General features: G+C 33.6%; 2 protein-coding genes across 3 annotated transcripts; one reads left to right on the forward strand and one right to left on the reverse strand.

Annotated features, from left to right (window-relative positions):
- Positions 1 to 5,342, forward strand: LOC118034002 (probable folate-biopterin transporter 3). 2 transcript variants are annotated; one of them, XM_035039144.2, is made up of 5 exons: positions 5 to 834; positions 1,737 to 1,996; positions 2,513 to 2,608; positions 2,691 to 2,861; positions 4,294 to 5,342. In XM_035039144.2, exons 1-5 carry the CDS (start codon positions 498 to 500, stop codon positions 4,882 to 4,884), a joined length of 1,455 nt encoding a protein of 484 aa, XP_034895035.1. In that variant the 5' UTR covers positions 5 to 497; the 3' UTR covers positions 4,885 to 5,342. The 2 variants fall into 2 exon arrangements, with proteins under 2 accessions (XP_073260725.1, XP_034895035.1); XM_073404624.1 differs by lacking the exon at positions 1,737 to 1,996 and having other exon boundaries at positions 1 to 834; positions 2,493 to 2,608.
- A 309-nt stretch (positions 5,343 to 5,651) lies between these two features.
- On the reverse strand, positions 5,652 to 8,060 carry LOC118034003 (aspartyl protease family protein At5g10770). The gene is made up of 2 exons (XM_035039145.2): positions 7,735 to 8,060; positions 5,652 to 7,222 (listed from the first exon to the last, which is right to left on the reverse strand). Exons 1-2 carry the CDS (start codon positions 7,910 to 7,912, stop codon positions 5,952 to 5,954), a joined length of 1,449 nt encoding a protein of 482 aa, XP_034895036.1. The 5' UTR covers positions 7,913 to 8,060; the 3' UTR covers positions 5,652 to 5,951.
- Positions 8,061 to 14,613: the final 6,553 nt, after the last annotated feature.

Consider the following 14,613-nt stretch of genomic DNA (forward strand, 5'->3'; position numbering starts at 1 on the left):
TTGTGCACTTATGCGCTGCTTTGCGTGGTAAACTGTAATTCTGAGCATGGTTTCACTACGGATTTTACTTTTCTTGTTCCTCTTAATCCCATCTAGTAGCTAAATCAATTTATTTGGGAACGTTTTTGAAATCATTGTGGGCAAAAAGAATTGCATAATCTGAAAGCGTGAACTAAAAAAAAAAGGATAAGGCAAGATTAAATTAAGCATGCGGAGGAGCTGCTGCCGGAGCTTGCTGGGGTGGTGGAGGAGACTGGAGGGAAGAAAAACGTTAACATTAATATTTTCTTTTCAACGTTTATTTTAATATTTTCATATGTGTCCCAAGGAAGACCATTGAATTCTAACCTTAGCATCATAACGTCACCAGCCCCAAGAGTCAAGAAACCACAGAAAGTAAAAAACTTTACATGAATTGAATCGGAGAGATACCGTACATACCCAAGATCATAAACTCATCTGGGTCTTTCTTATTTACCCAAAATCTTTGTTAAAACATGGAAGAATCCCAGTTAGAAAGGAACCCAAGAAATGGTTTCTTGGCTTTGGTGTTGAGACCAATAAATTGGCTAAAAATGCTTGGTGGAGAGTTGCATTGGAGTTTTGTGCTAGGAGTTATGATAGTTTATGGGATCAGTCAGGGATTTGCAGTTGGCATGATTAAAGTTAGTACTATGTACTATATGAAAGATGAGCAGAAGGTACAGCCATCTGAATTACAGGTGTATTTGGGGTTGCTTCAACTTCCTTGGGTAATTAAGCCTTTATGGGGTCTCCTCACCGATACACTTCCTGTTCTTGGGTACAGAAGGCGGCCATATTTCATTTTTGCAGGTAAAAACAGATACGCTTTTTTCTTTTAACTTGTTTTCAATCTGGTGTTCTGCGTGTGTTTGTTTGCTGATAGGAATTTAAGCTCTTGATATTACTAAAGTTGTTCATTTGTGGTTTTTTTTTTTTTTCCCGAATTGGATAAGTTTCAATCTAGACTTTCTAGAGATGTAGTCTATGATATTGCATCAAGTTTAGGAACAACTATGGACTGCAAATTGAGCTTTTCATTGAAGGCCCTAGACTAGGATTAATAAGATTATTACATGAGGATTAGAAAGAACATTTAAGCATCTACGGTAGTCATTAATTTTGTGAAATATAAAAAACCTGTTTGATTGTGAACTGCGGAATTTTAGGTCTGAGTTTAGTCAACAGTATAAGCTTGGATGATAAAAGAGAGAAAAGCATCAGACCATGATCACTGCATAAGAGAAACTGTTTAATGAACTCAGATTGATATAGGTTAAGCACTTGGAGGAATCGGCTGTTAATATGAGTCATGGGAGTTCAAACAAGGTCATATTTTAGGTTGGCCTCTGCCCCTTGGTATCTTCTTTTAGAACAACTTCGTTGTGTTATTAAATAGTGGAGAACACTGAAGATTAGTTGGTCTCTTTCATATGCATATTTTTCAGTTTAAAGTTTTGACTCTTTCAAATGCAATTGTGCACATATGGAAAATGCTGTAGTTCATTGAATTCTTGTTATATGTTTCCCTTACTAGATTTTGGTCCCTGTGTTTTTGTTTTTTGGTTATTATAATTTTTTTTTCCTTTCAGTGATCATCTAAAAGTAAATGAGAGGCTAGCTTTTTTTGTAATATGACATGTAAGAGCATGCTATTATGATGACAGATAAAAGTAGATGTTCAATCAACAAGTTCATCCCTCCCTTAATTTCAGGTTTTCTTAGCGTGACCTCGATGCTCGCTCTATCAATCCAAAGAAACTTGAGTCTTGCATTTTCCCTATTGTCTCTAATGGGGGTAAGTGCTGGGATAGCAATAGCGGTTGTAGCCATTGATGCATGTGTGACACAAAACAGCATAAGTCATCCTTCTTTAGCTGGTGATATGCAAAGCTTGTGTGGATTCAGCTCTTCCATTGGAGCACTGGTGGGCTATTCACTCAGTGGCTTTTTGGTTCACCTAGTTGGCCCAAAGGTCAGTTTCTGTGCACATATTACTGTGGCTATGTTCAATCCTCGATAATCCATTTGCTTTCCTTTTACGTAGTTAATAAATTAGATTACTATCCATCTTCAGTTAACAATTTAATTCTTAACCCCATGGAGCTGACCTGGTGGTTAAATGCTTGCTGAGTTGTGTCGTTCAGGCGCATGTGGATTCAATTCCCAGTGCTGCTACCTAGGTGCAAACAGTACCATGCTTGGGTCACCTACATAGAGTCAAAACTTCTCATGAGTTAGCAGGATTAGCAGGGTTCTCATGAGTCCAGGGTTAATCCATCTATGGAGGCTTTCCTGCTTTAAAAAAAACTCTCGTATCTAGATTTGATAAAGAATCTTTGATGTAATTGTCTACTAATAATATGTATTTGTAAATAACAATTAAAAATCTAGTTCAATTTCTTTCTGATCTATGGTAGTCAGGCTGTACTGCTTTTTTTCTTCATTTTATCCTCTCTATAATCTGTCAGGTGTTACTCTTACCTCACAGGGTGTGTTTGGGCTTCTCAGTGTGCCAGCAGGCCTGGTTATCTTGGTTGGAATGATGCTGAAAGAATCCCGTGTTCATAAATTTACGCACAGAGGAGTAAGGTTCTGTGACCGTGTCTTCTTTTGGTGCAATTTATATCACTGCTTTCTTCCATGCTCACATGAAGTCATTGGATTAGGTAAATGAGAAGTTTCTGGATGCTGGTAAGGCCATGTGGACAGCACTGAAATTCCGTGATGTATGGAGGCCATGTCTATACATGTACTTGTCACTTGCAGTGAGCTTGAATATTCATGAAGGGATGTTCTATTGGTATACAGATGCGAAGGGAGGTCCATCTTTTTCGCAGGTACTTGCCTTTCATCTTTTGTAAACAAAAATATGCTGGAGAACTCATGCAGCTGATTTTTCTTCAATGTTATCTACTCATTGTCTTGATTTAGCGTGAAACCAAGAAACCACAAATAAAAAAAATTATACGTGAAAGCGCTTCTACCTAGTTCCTCTGTTTTTATTTTCTTGTTTGGGTAATCACATGTCATGGGATATCTTGTGTGCATTGGAATCAACTGAAACTCCACATTTACCAATATATCATTTTAAAACATTTTCAGCTGCTCTGTTTTGAGAACTGAGGAACATTTGCTCATATACCTTTATGTATGTCAATCAAAGTGATGAAATGTATACAGATACTAAAATTAAAAACTTCTGCAAGAAATCTAGACTTTCTGGTGTTCAAAAAAAACCCCAGCAATAGAAGAGACTCTTGAAGCTGCAACCTTTTCCCGAGAATTCTGACAACTGGACAAAAATTTAGGGTCATGGACTCATGGCAGTGGATGGATTTGAAAGTTGAAACGAAAGTTAGTAGGATATAGTGCATATCAACTACATTGTTTTTGTTCATGTTCAATCCGTTCCAAAGATGATTTATTTACTTCTTTTATCAAGCTTTTTTGTCATACAATCATTAAAGGAGCTATGTGGTAGAAAACTAGTCAGGTACAGGTCTGTTTTTCCATAGGCCCTGTTGTGATGCAAGCTTAACAGGTTTGCCATGTGCACTTATTTGGAACCCCAGCATGGATTGTTTGCATCTAAGAACTCCAATCTGTCGCTCATCACCTACCATGAGATATCTAGTTGGCTTAATAGTGATTCTGAGCTGGGTTGTTCTGATGTTTTGTTTTGGTATGGGATGCAGGTCCATTAAAAACTTTATGTCCTCTCCATCCAAATCACAGCAGTATCGAGTGTTAGAAAACAGTATTTCATCACTTTCATTGCCCATATAGTCTAAGTTGTGTCACTTAACTGGTGTCACATCTCTCTCAATTTTACAAATTGAAGTCAAGCGATGTGACTTCATAAACTGCTTGTGAAAGTCTGAACTAAATTATCAAAGTGAAAAACCATGAGGACAAAGTTGAAATATGGTTGCAACTTGGAGGACTAATTTTGCAATAGAATCTTATTTTCTATATATCATCCATTGCCAACAACAGATTTTTTATATGCTGCAAAAATTACATGCTTGTGTTTTCTTTCCCATTTGTATGCTAGAATTTTTCACAAATGCTTTGTGTTACCTTCACACACTAGTTATTGAATGTTCATATTGGTTTGCCAAGTGTGTCTCTATATCATCACTCAATTTCCAGAATATTTCTTAAATAAAATGCATCCAAATGCATAATTCTCACTATGTTCAGAAGTTTCTATTTGCAACGGAATGCAAATCATAGATAAGTAACTCCTGTTACATATATTGTATGCAGGAGGTTGTTGGCTCCGTATTCTCGGTGGGTGCAGTTGGCTCCCTCTCTGGGGTCCTTATCTACCAAAATTGGTTGAAAGACCATCGTTTTCGCGACTTACTTTTCTGGTCTCAGTTGTTGTATGGTGCATCAGGGTTGCTAGATTTGATATTGGTGTTGCGTCTGAACTTGAAAATTGGTTTACCTGATTATTTCTTTGTTGTGATTGATGAAGCCATTTCTATGATGATTGGACGCATTAAATGGCAACCTCTTCTTGTACTTAGTTCCAAGCTTTGCCCTGCTGGTATAGAGGGCACTTTCTTTGCTTTGCTCATGTCAATAGACCATGTTGGTTTGCTTTCATCAACTTGGGTAGGAGGTCTCTTACTCAAATTCTTGAAGGTTACACGGACACAATTTGACAACCTTTGGGTGGCCATTTTAATCCGGAGCCTCATGAGAATAATTCCAGTTTTCCTGCTGTTTCTGATACCTAGAAGCGATCCAAACTTATCCATTCTTCCAGAAGAGATGTTGAAGATGAAAAAAGGTGACAATACACTGGAATCTGAAAATACCGAGATGGTCTCCCTCGCTGATAGCACTTGAATGGCGTCACTTAATCCAACAATATAAAAATGCTTCTAGGAGCCTGACAGTTTCTGAATGAAGACGCGATTAAATCCTCAATTTTGGCTTCCAAGGAAGATTTTTATGTTCATTTGCTTAGAATTACTACTGTTGATGCATCACCTTGAGAACACAAAGGCTTCTCCACTAGAAGTTCAAAACAGGACATAACTTTCTGCTGCAGGCTGTCAACAAAGAGTCCCGTGGAATGCCCCTTGTCAGAAGCCATCCCTCCTTGATATTGCTTTCAATATAGAAGACGATGTTATTCTTTGATTGTCTGGTATTTCTGGTGGACAACAACATTTCAGAGATAAGATGAAGTCCATCCTGCCACGGTCAAAATCTAATTTTCACGAACTCTGGAATCAATTTGAACAACAGACATTATTCCCGGACATTGTTGAAGATAATAGCTCCAAATTAACATTCAAAAACTTCGCAGGTTTCCCTCTTTGGCTCTTCTTTTTTCTTTCTAGATTTTACAAATTATTGATCACATTTTCCAAAGCCATGATCCTGTTCTGAAATATGCAGCTTGTAACCCGTCTCGGATGCGGTAAAGTGATTTGCTCTTAATCTTTTTATCAATTTTTTTTTGGCTCAAAGGCTCGTGCTTTTAAGTTTTTGTAAGAAATGAATTTCCCATAAAGTATTTTAGCCCCTGAAAATTCTGAAATATCAAGAAACTCTTCATCATTTAGCCATCTTTAGATACACATAGAACATATAAGAGTATGCCAACCTTCTTAGAAGTAATTCTGCACCCTCTCTCAGATTCAAACAGATCTTACATTTAAAATATACAAAAGATATTATTTGCTGTGTTTGGGACTGCACTGTCAAAACACTTGAGAAATTGGAAATGGCGTTTTTACATATTCTATACCTTTCCCCATGGATAATAATAGATATTTATATGTGATATGAACCAAGAAAAACTACTTCTTGATGATTTCTTTGGCAACAAGAACAACTGGCATTGCATCAAATAAATATATGCACAGTCACACACCTGTTATTAACAATACCTTCGAATGATCGACCTAGTCAAAAGTGCAAGCTTCTGCCGCAAATCCCAACATGGACCCCTTGGTATCATATATAACCCTCTGGTTTTTCTGTTGATAATTCCCAATTATACCTACCTCGTTTTCGTAAGAGAGACTTGCAATAGCCAAGCAGACCTGAGATGCGTCAGTCTTAACAAAATAGAAAACCCCGGTGACATCCACATTGAGCTCAGCATTTCCCTCAAAGTGCATTTTTATGTTTGGAATCTCAACTTCTTGATATCCACTAAAGTTGAAGCAAGTATCCAAAATCATAAAAGCTGGTGCAGAAGGAAACCCTGAAAATTGTTTCACAAACTCATCCTTTAGCGCCTGGTAAATTGAAGGGGGGAGCCTTGTAATAACCGTCCCAGAATCAATCATCATTCCATCTTTACCAAAACTTGGTGCTTGTACTGCCACGCTACCAACAGTAATACCAGTTAGGTTTAGAAAATAAAAGGGTAGCTGTGGATTGGGAATCATTCTAGTGTATGAAATAGGAGTTGTGTTTTTGTATACCGAGGAATTTCCACCCATTACTAGTGAACCTGAAGCTTCAGTTTCTGTTATAGGCAAACAGTAGGAGAAAACTCCTCCAAACATGGCTGAAGTTTGAGAAATCAAAGAGAGACTACTCCTTCCCAATCCCACAAGGCCTGAAGCTCCACCAAATAGACCTTGATTGTTCCTGCCACAGCCGAATATGAAGTTGTTGACAGCAGTTCTGTTTCCCAAATCAAGAAGTTCCGTGCCTAGCTCACCGCGTGTGTAGGAACCATCACCATAGTTAACAACATAGTTACAAGTCGGTGGGTTACTTCCACAGACTCCTAAATTTCCAGTTGCAGACTGCAGGGACTGACAAGATGGTGAACTACATAAAACTGTTCGGTATGAAGGAGATGTTGAAGGGTTGAAAACAGGGTCTTGTTGATTATAACATCTTTTGCAAGGTTGACATTGAACCCAACTCAAGTCACTCCCAGTGTCCACAATCACTGTCATTTTTCGACCACCTAATTCCACTGTAACTATGTAGTTTAGTGTCTGCAGTCTAATACCAGAAGTTAATGGGATTGGAGTATCCACTGAATCATCAATATTTCGGCCAGAAAGGATGCTTTTCATTCTAGATTGAAGTGATCGAAGCTGAAAATCATCCATGATCAAGTGCTTTTGAAGCTTCTTGTTCCAGTCTAGGATCTTTCCTGAGCACGAATCTTTGTGCTTCATTTCCAATATTGTTGCACCATTCTCCCATCCTTTAAATCCCAAACAGAATGAGAACATTAGTCCATATTTGGGCGCTGTAGTTGTATTTTAAAAATCAAATACTAGTGTAACTTTACCAACAAAGCAGGGGAATAATACAAATGAAGATTGTATATGGATGCCATATATTCTCAAAAAAGAAAAATAAATTGTATAATTTTGATCTCCAGTGATCCAAAACAGTTAGTTTCAGGGGGGGATGGAAGAAATTTTTCAAATAGTTATACCAAGTATCATAAATAATTCAACAATGGAGTACATCATTCAAAGTTAAAGAAAGTGAAGCCAAGATAAAGTTTTCCAATGATGGATGTTTCCCAATTCCCATAAAGCATGAACTCAGTTATAGATAGTGCTGGCATAAAAGGAAAGTAAGTAGTAGAGTACAGATCCCAAAAGTGGAGAACAGATAAATAAAGAAGCTAGCTAGCTTAAAAAAAAGATTTGGTCGCCATTGGCCAAACCATTCTTTAAGCCTTTTCTTTTTCACTTTGCTACTCACTTGTTTCCTGGGAGAGACAAGTTGAACTATTGCTCCCCTGTTTCCATTGAAATTTATGCATGCTGAGGACTTTCTTCCCTTGAAAGCATTGAACCCCGTTATCAAAAATGGCGAGGATAGAAACAAGAAGAGAGAGAAGGAGTAGTTTTGATGGAAAAGGAGGTTTTGCTTGCACCATTTTGATGATGAAGAAAGGTAAGAAGTTATGAGTTGCCGAGAACAAAAAATGGAACAAGGAAAGAATCTCGGGTATGAGTGTGTGAGTATCTGAATGCGTGTGTGAGAGAAAGAGAGAAAGGCAGGGAGGGAAGGAGGGAGAAGAGAGGGAGATTCTTAAGAGTTGGAGTTTGGCAAGAGAACAAAAGAGAAATGGCTGGCTAAAGGACCCCACTGGTGCATGAGAAATTATTGTAGATTCACGTGCAAATTCTTGGCACCAAAAAAAAAAAAAAAAAAAAGGAGATGTGTGTTCCCGCTGTGTTCGTAGCTAGTAGTGGACATGGTGGGATATGGAGAGGTAGTGATATTTACAATAATTTGATTGGTTTGCTGAGCTTTCATAAGATAAGGGCTCGCCCATCACGGAATCAACTGTCACAACTTACTCCGAGAGAGAGAGAGATAGAGAGAGGGAGAGACATGAAGAAGCATTTTGATACTGTGTGTTTGATTGTTGTCCCTTTCTACATGGTACTGGGAGCACTACAACTCAAGCATTATATCTATGAACATAGCATTAAGACTTTTGTGTTCTGCTAAGTAATAAGATAACAATCAACTTGATCTTGAGTCTTAATTATTTGATTAGACATCTCCTCTATTGTTTTCCCCCTCTGAACCAGGTTATTACAACCTGGATGGAAAAACCAGCTTGGACCTTACACCAACAATTTTAGCGTCACGGCTTCCGTGTATTGACCTCTGCAAGAACATTCGGGAGACCTTAATCCATAAACCAAGCTACTAATCAAGAGTCTTGGGGTTCTTCTGTGGATAAATGGTGCCCAATTCCTACGTATCCATGTATGTATCGACATGTCTGATCAGATCACCTGCGATACCTTGGAGTGTTCTGTCCATTGTTTCCTACGTTGCTCCTCTCAACTGTGGAGCTGTTTGACTCTTGCTTTTTGGATTTTAACCAAGGCATCCATTGCAGGGTCCCTCACCAACCTTTTTGTTATAAGCACTCAAGCACCATTATAAAGTAAAATCATCTCCTTGGATCAGCACTTGACAAATTTGGAATTGCCAGTATAATAATAATAATTAAATATCGTTTCATAATGCGTTCGAAAGGTATTTTAGAAGTATTTTTTTTTATTCCATTCCCCTCCCCCCCCACATTCATTCTCTTCTATCAAGTAGCTAGCTTGTTATGGGAAAAATGCATGAGAGGTAAGCAGGAATCGTGTTCAGCTACATCCTTGATCAACTGTTTATATTGAATCGGTAAGGCAGCTTCATTTGTTCATTAATTTGGTCGATCTCATTGTAACATATCTCAGCCTTTCACTGTGCAAGTCCACAGTGAAATGCTGAGCAGTCTTTTTTTTTTTTTTTTTCGTTTTTTATCTTTTTTTTTTTTTGAGTTGTTTTGTTTTTGTTTTTTAAGCTGTTTTTTTTTTATGCCTTTAGTTTAGTTTGCTTCTTTCTTTGTTTTTTTTTCTTTTAATATTTTTTTTTTAATTTAGTTTGTTAATATTAAATTTTTTTTAATTTAATTATTAGCTTTTCATGACACTGATCGCGAGTTTAACAAGTTAACTTGGTTTCACGAGTTAGCCCATAATTTTTTTTTTTTTAATTAATTTTTTTCATGTACTTTAGTTTGTTAATGTTAAATTTCTTTCTATTTAGTTATCAGACTTTCATAACATATATCCTAAGTTTCACGGATTAACCTGGTTTCAGTGGTTAACCCAGTTAATTCTTGGTTGACCCGTCAATTTTTTTTTATTTTTTTATTTTCATAAATTTTTTTTGTTTAATTTTTTTTGTTGATGTTAATTTTTTTTATTTAGTTATCAGACTTTCATAACACAGATCCTGGGTTTAACGGGTTAACATGGTTTGACGAGTTAACCTGGATTTTTTTTCTTTTTAATTAATTTTTTCGTTTAGTTCAGTTTGTTAATGTTCACTTTTTTTTATTTAGTTATCAGACATTCATGACACAGATCCTAGGTTTAACAGGTTAACCTGGTTTGATGAGTTAACCTGGAATTTATTTTTTTTTGCTTTTTAATTATTATTTTTCATTTAGTTTAGTTTATTAGTGTTAAATTTCTTTCTATTTAGTTTTTTTTTCTTCTTAGAGGTTTTTTTATTTTATTTTTTATTTTTAATTAATTTAGTTTATTAATATTAAATTTTTTTCTAAGTAGTTCTTGTCTGATGCCTTTAGTTTTTCTTTTTATTTTTTTATTGTTTTTATGCCTTTGACTGTGGACTGCACAATGCAGTCCACGGTGAAAAGGCTAATGCCTTCTGTTTTTTTTTTAATTAATTTTTTTCGTTTAATTTAAATTGTTAATGTTAAATTTTTTTTCTATTTAGTTATCAAACTTTCATGACACGGATTCCGGGTTTGACAGGTTAACCTGGTTTGACAAGTTAGCCCAGTTAATTCAATTTTTTTTTTCTTCATTAGTTTTTTTTTTCCTGTTGGTTTTTTTTCTTTATTTTTTTCTTTTTAACTAATCTATTTAATTATCACACTTTTATGACACGACCTTGCAGCCAGACACACGTCCAATGCTATTGGGTCTGGAATTGCAGTCAAACCCACTTAAATTTGGGTCATGCAAGTTTAATGTTATTATTAATATTATAAATATTACTCTTGGGTCAGATGTTGTAATCAAACCTAAAACTCTTAGGTATAACTTTGCAAAAAAACCTAATAATTTTAGATCTTAGATTTTTTTAAAATACAAAAAATAATTGACCTGCGGTATCGTGCGGGGCATGTAAACTAGTGCTCTTCCATTTCTTGTAGCTCTTTTTTTCCATGGTGAAGTGGGCCGATGGAGACTACTTGAGGTGTATAAGCTCTTGCATTTAACTTGAGTAGTCTCTTAGGAACCCTGTAGATTGAACACTCATCGGAGAAAGGACGCAATTTATTGAACTCCTCTTGCATGGACCTTGCTAACTTGTATTTACTATTTAGTGAACTCTTTTTGTCTCGTCGATTGATGTGGGGCAATTATGTAGGTTTGATTCTAGTAATTACTTAATATTTAAAACAATAATTACAAAAACATAAAGCTTGTGGAAATAATATTACACGTGTCTTGATTTAATATGAATTATAATAATAAATTGATGGTTTTGTCATTGACAAAAAAATCAAATCAATCGAACTAGCCTTCACGGGTAAAATAATATTTATAAGGCTTATTTGTCATTCTATATTTATTAAGGGATATCTCGGTTTTATTTTTATTTTTTAGCACGCTAAAACTACTTGAGTACTTTAAAAAAAAAACATTTGGACATGACATAAGGGCATATTTAGTTTTTTATTTTATTAAACACAATGTAATGATTCAATTGCCCTTGTAATCAAATTGTCAAAGCATTAGTTTAGGGGGCTTTTGTATTATTTCATAAAGGTTTCCTTGTAATTATTATTTAGTTTCAGAGGCAATGTGATAATTTAATAGAAAAAAAAAACTAAAAAAATTGCTCATGTTAACCTGTCATTCACTCTCTTGCTTTGGATGTTGTGTACGGCTAACTCTAGCAATGAAAAACTTGCTCTAGATTGTCATTAGATTTCTTTCAGTGTCCTTTTTCTCAAGAGATTGTATATGTTGGTTGTTTCTCAACAAATTGTCACCAGGAATAATTTTTTTTTTTTTATATTCTCCCTCCTCTCTTGAAATTTGCGGTAATTATTTAAAATTTCAGGATAATCCTATTAGTTACGTATAATGAAGTATTGGTCCTTTTTCTTTTGATTTGTAATTTTGATCTTGATACTTTTTATTCTTTGATTCTTTTCTTGTCCCTTTTGTAAGCTTTTAATTGTTTTTAACTTCATCCTTTGATTAAAAAAAATTAATTTTTTATTTTTATAGTTTATATCCCATTCTTGTGATGGTTTTTTCTTTTAATTATTTTGTAAATTTAATTTTTATTTTCAATTTAACACTTCAATGCAAAATTATTCATCTTTTTTTTTTTCAAATTTAATCCGCATTCTTTTAATTATTATTTTTTCTTTTGGATCCTTTTGTACAATTTTTTTTTTTTATCATTTGACATTTTATTTATTAAAAATAGAACTTCGTGATTTTTTCATATTTAGTGCTTCTGATCAAATGATTTGGGTTACGAGTTTTATAAACTAATACGGGTTGACATCGTTTTTTTACTTATTTTCTTTTTAAATCTCATTATTTAACACTGATTTTTTTACCAAAATAGGCTTTGTGTTTTTATTTATTTTTATTTCTGTCAAGTTTTTCTCTCTCTCTCTCTATCGAGTTATCTCCATATCATGACCTAATATGTGAGTTTGATAGGTTAAACTAGGTGAGCTCAGACTTTTTTGTTGGCTTTTAAAAAAAAATTCAATTTCATCATTTAACATTTGATTAGTTAAAAATTAGGTTCGAGGTTTTATAAATTTAGTATTTATGGTCAAATGACTTAGGCCACGTACTTAATAGGTTAACACAAGTTAACATTATTTTTTTAGGCTTATTTTTTTTTAGGAATTGAGCTTTTTAGTTGGGTCTGAATCTAAGATTTTACAGGTTATAATTTTAAAATATTAAATTAGAATTGTCTTTTTTTATATTATTAAATTAACCATATTTATTAAACATAGTCAATTCAATGTCCCAAGGCTTGAATTTATTTTACTTAGGAATTCTAGCGTCACTTTAACTTTGTTCTTTTTACATGCAAAAAACTTTGCCCTGACCCGAGGCATTACGTGGCTAATGATATAAGTTTACTCAAGTCATTTTTTTTTTTTTTTTAAATTAATTTTATTTTCAACTTTCAATATTTGGTTTATTATAATTAGAATTTCTAATTTTTTTATATGGATTCCATGGTTTTATCATGATCTCACATCCTAAATCATGAGTTTCACATGTTAATCATTGTTGGTCCAGGTTAATCCAATACATTGCCTTCCCAATATTTTTTTAAAAAAAATATATCATCAAATATGTTACCATTTAATTATTTTAAAAGTGTTTTGTAATTATACATCAAGTCTTTAACTTCCTAATGTCTTAGTATATTTTTAGGATGGAAAAAAAAAAAAAAAAAAAAAAAAAACGACCCACGGTGCAGAACAAAAGCTAGTAATCATCTAAATTAAATTATAATATTGATACCAATCAAGCATACAAATCATCAACAATATATATTTGTCTATGCACAAAAAACTATTGAAATATGATGCAAAGCCCTTTGTCATAGGTCTAGAAGCTCGTGAGTACAATTATTAAACATGGTTTAACTTGTCAGGTTAACTTAGAGCTGACATGGAATATGTTTGTTTTTAAATCATTTTGAACATTAATTTAAATAATTGGATGTCAACCCATAACTATCATTTTATATTTAAAATATATATTCGATCAATTTCAATAATTTTTTTTTAAAAAAAAATTATTCAAAACAATATCATTTTATATTTTAAAATTATTATTTAAAACAACATTATTTTAAAATGATTAGAAAAACCCAAACTCTTAATCACTTCAAGCCTCCAGCAGTATTTGACGTTATGATAAAAAGGTGAGGTAGGCATAATAATCTTATTATTATCTTTCGTCTGTCTACTAATAATATATTCTTCTATTTATTAAGACGTCAAGCATTTTATAAAAGGAAATTCATAAAAAAAATAAAGAAAAAACACCTTCTTAATAATTACTTGAATAATAGTAATAATTATTAAGAAGTTTCCTTTAAATTTTAATCTAAAAACCACCTGAATGGTAAACCTAGTATAAAGCTTATAACATTTAGATATGTTTATGATTTACGGTTCAAAATATTTTTTGTTTAAAATAAATTAAAATAATAATTTTTAATTTAAAAAATTATTTTTGATATTAGTACATTAAAATAATTTAAAAAATATATATAAAAAAAAATATTTTTAACAAAAACAAATTTAAAATTTCAAGAAATACAGTTTCCATTTCGATCCTACACAAGCTTTTAAAGACGAAAGGCGTGAACCTTGGGGTCTATATTGCCGAGTCTCGAGGTCCATGCCCGCATACTAGACTCCTTGGAACTCGGGGATGTGAGCATTTTCTCATCCTTAAAAATGGTTTTTGTTAGACCAAATTGTGAGGGCTACGGCCCAAATATAACAATACAGATTTCAAGGAAGAAGCTATGAACCTTCGAGCCCACGGTGAGGAGACTCCAAGCCAGGCCCAAGGATTTATAGCCATTGATCTTGTGTGCATGAAGCTGTGTATCATATAATAACTACTTCAAGTGACTAGCCATTTGATCGGATATTTTTTCTACTGATACAAATTTTGAACATGCACACCTTTTTATATGTTTTTTAACATATTTTTTAAAAGTATATATATAAATTAAAAAACTTATACACGCATCTAATTAAATAAATCATGAATTATTTGTGTAAATAAATGAAAAAAATTATTAGCAATAAATAAAAACAAATTCAAGAGACAGATATAAATCAAGATAGTTAATCTTGCAACAAGGATCATTTAGTCGATTGTGCTTAATGAATTTATTTATTAAAATTATTTTTTATTAAATCATGTGATAATAGAAACTGATACGCACATAAAATTGATTAAATAAAATAAAAGGAAAAATTATTATACAAGGCCGTACATATTAAAAAATATTATC

This window comes from Populus alba, chromosome 1, assembly GCF_005239225.2.
Source record: "Populus alba chromosome 1, ASM523922v2, whole genome shotgun sequence".
NCBI lineage: Eukaryota > Viridiplantae > Streptophyta > Magnoliopsida > Malpighiales > Salicaceae > Populus > Populus alba.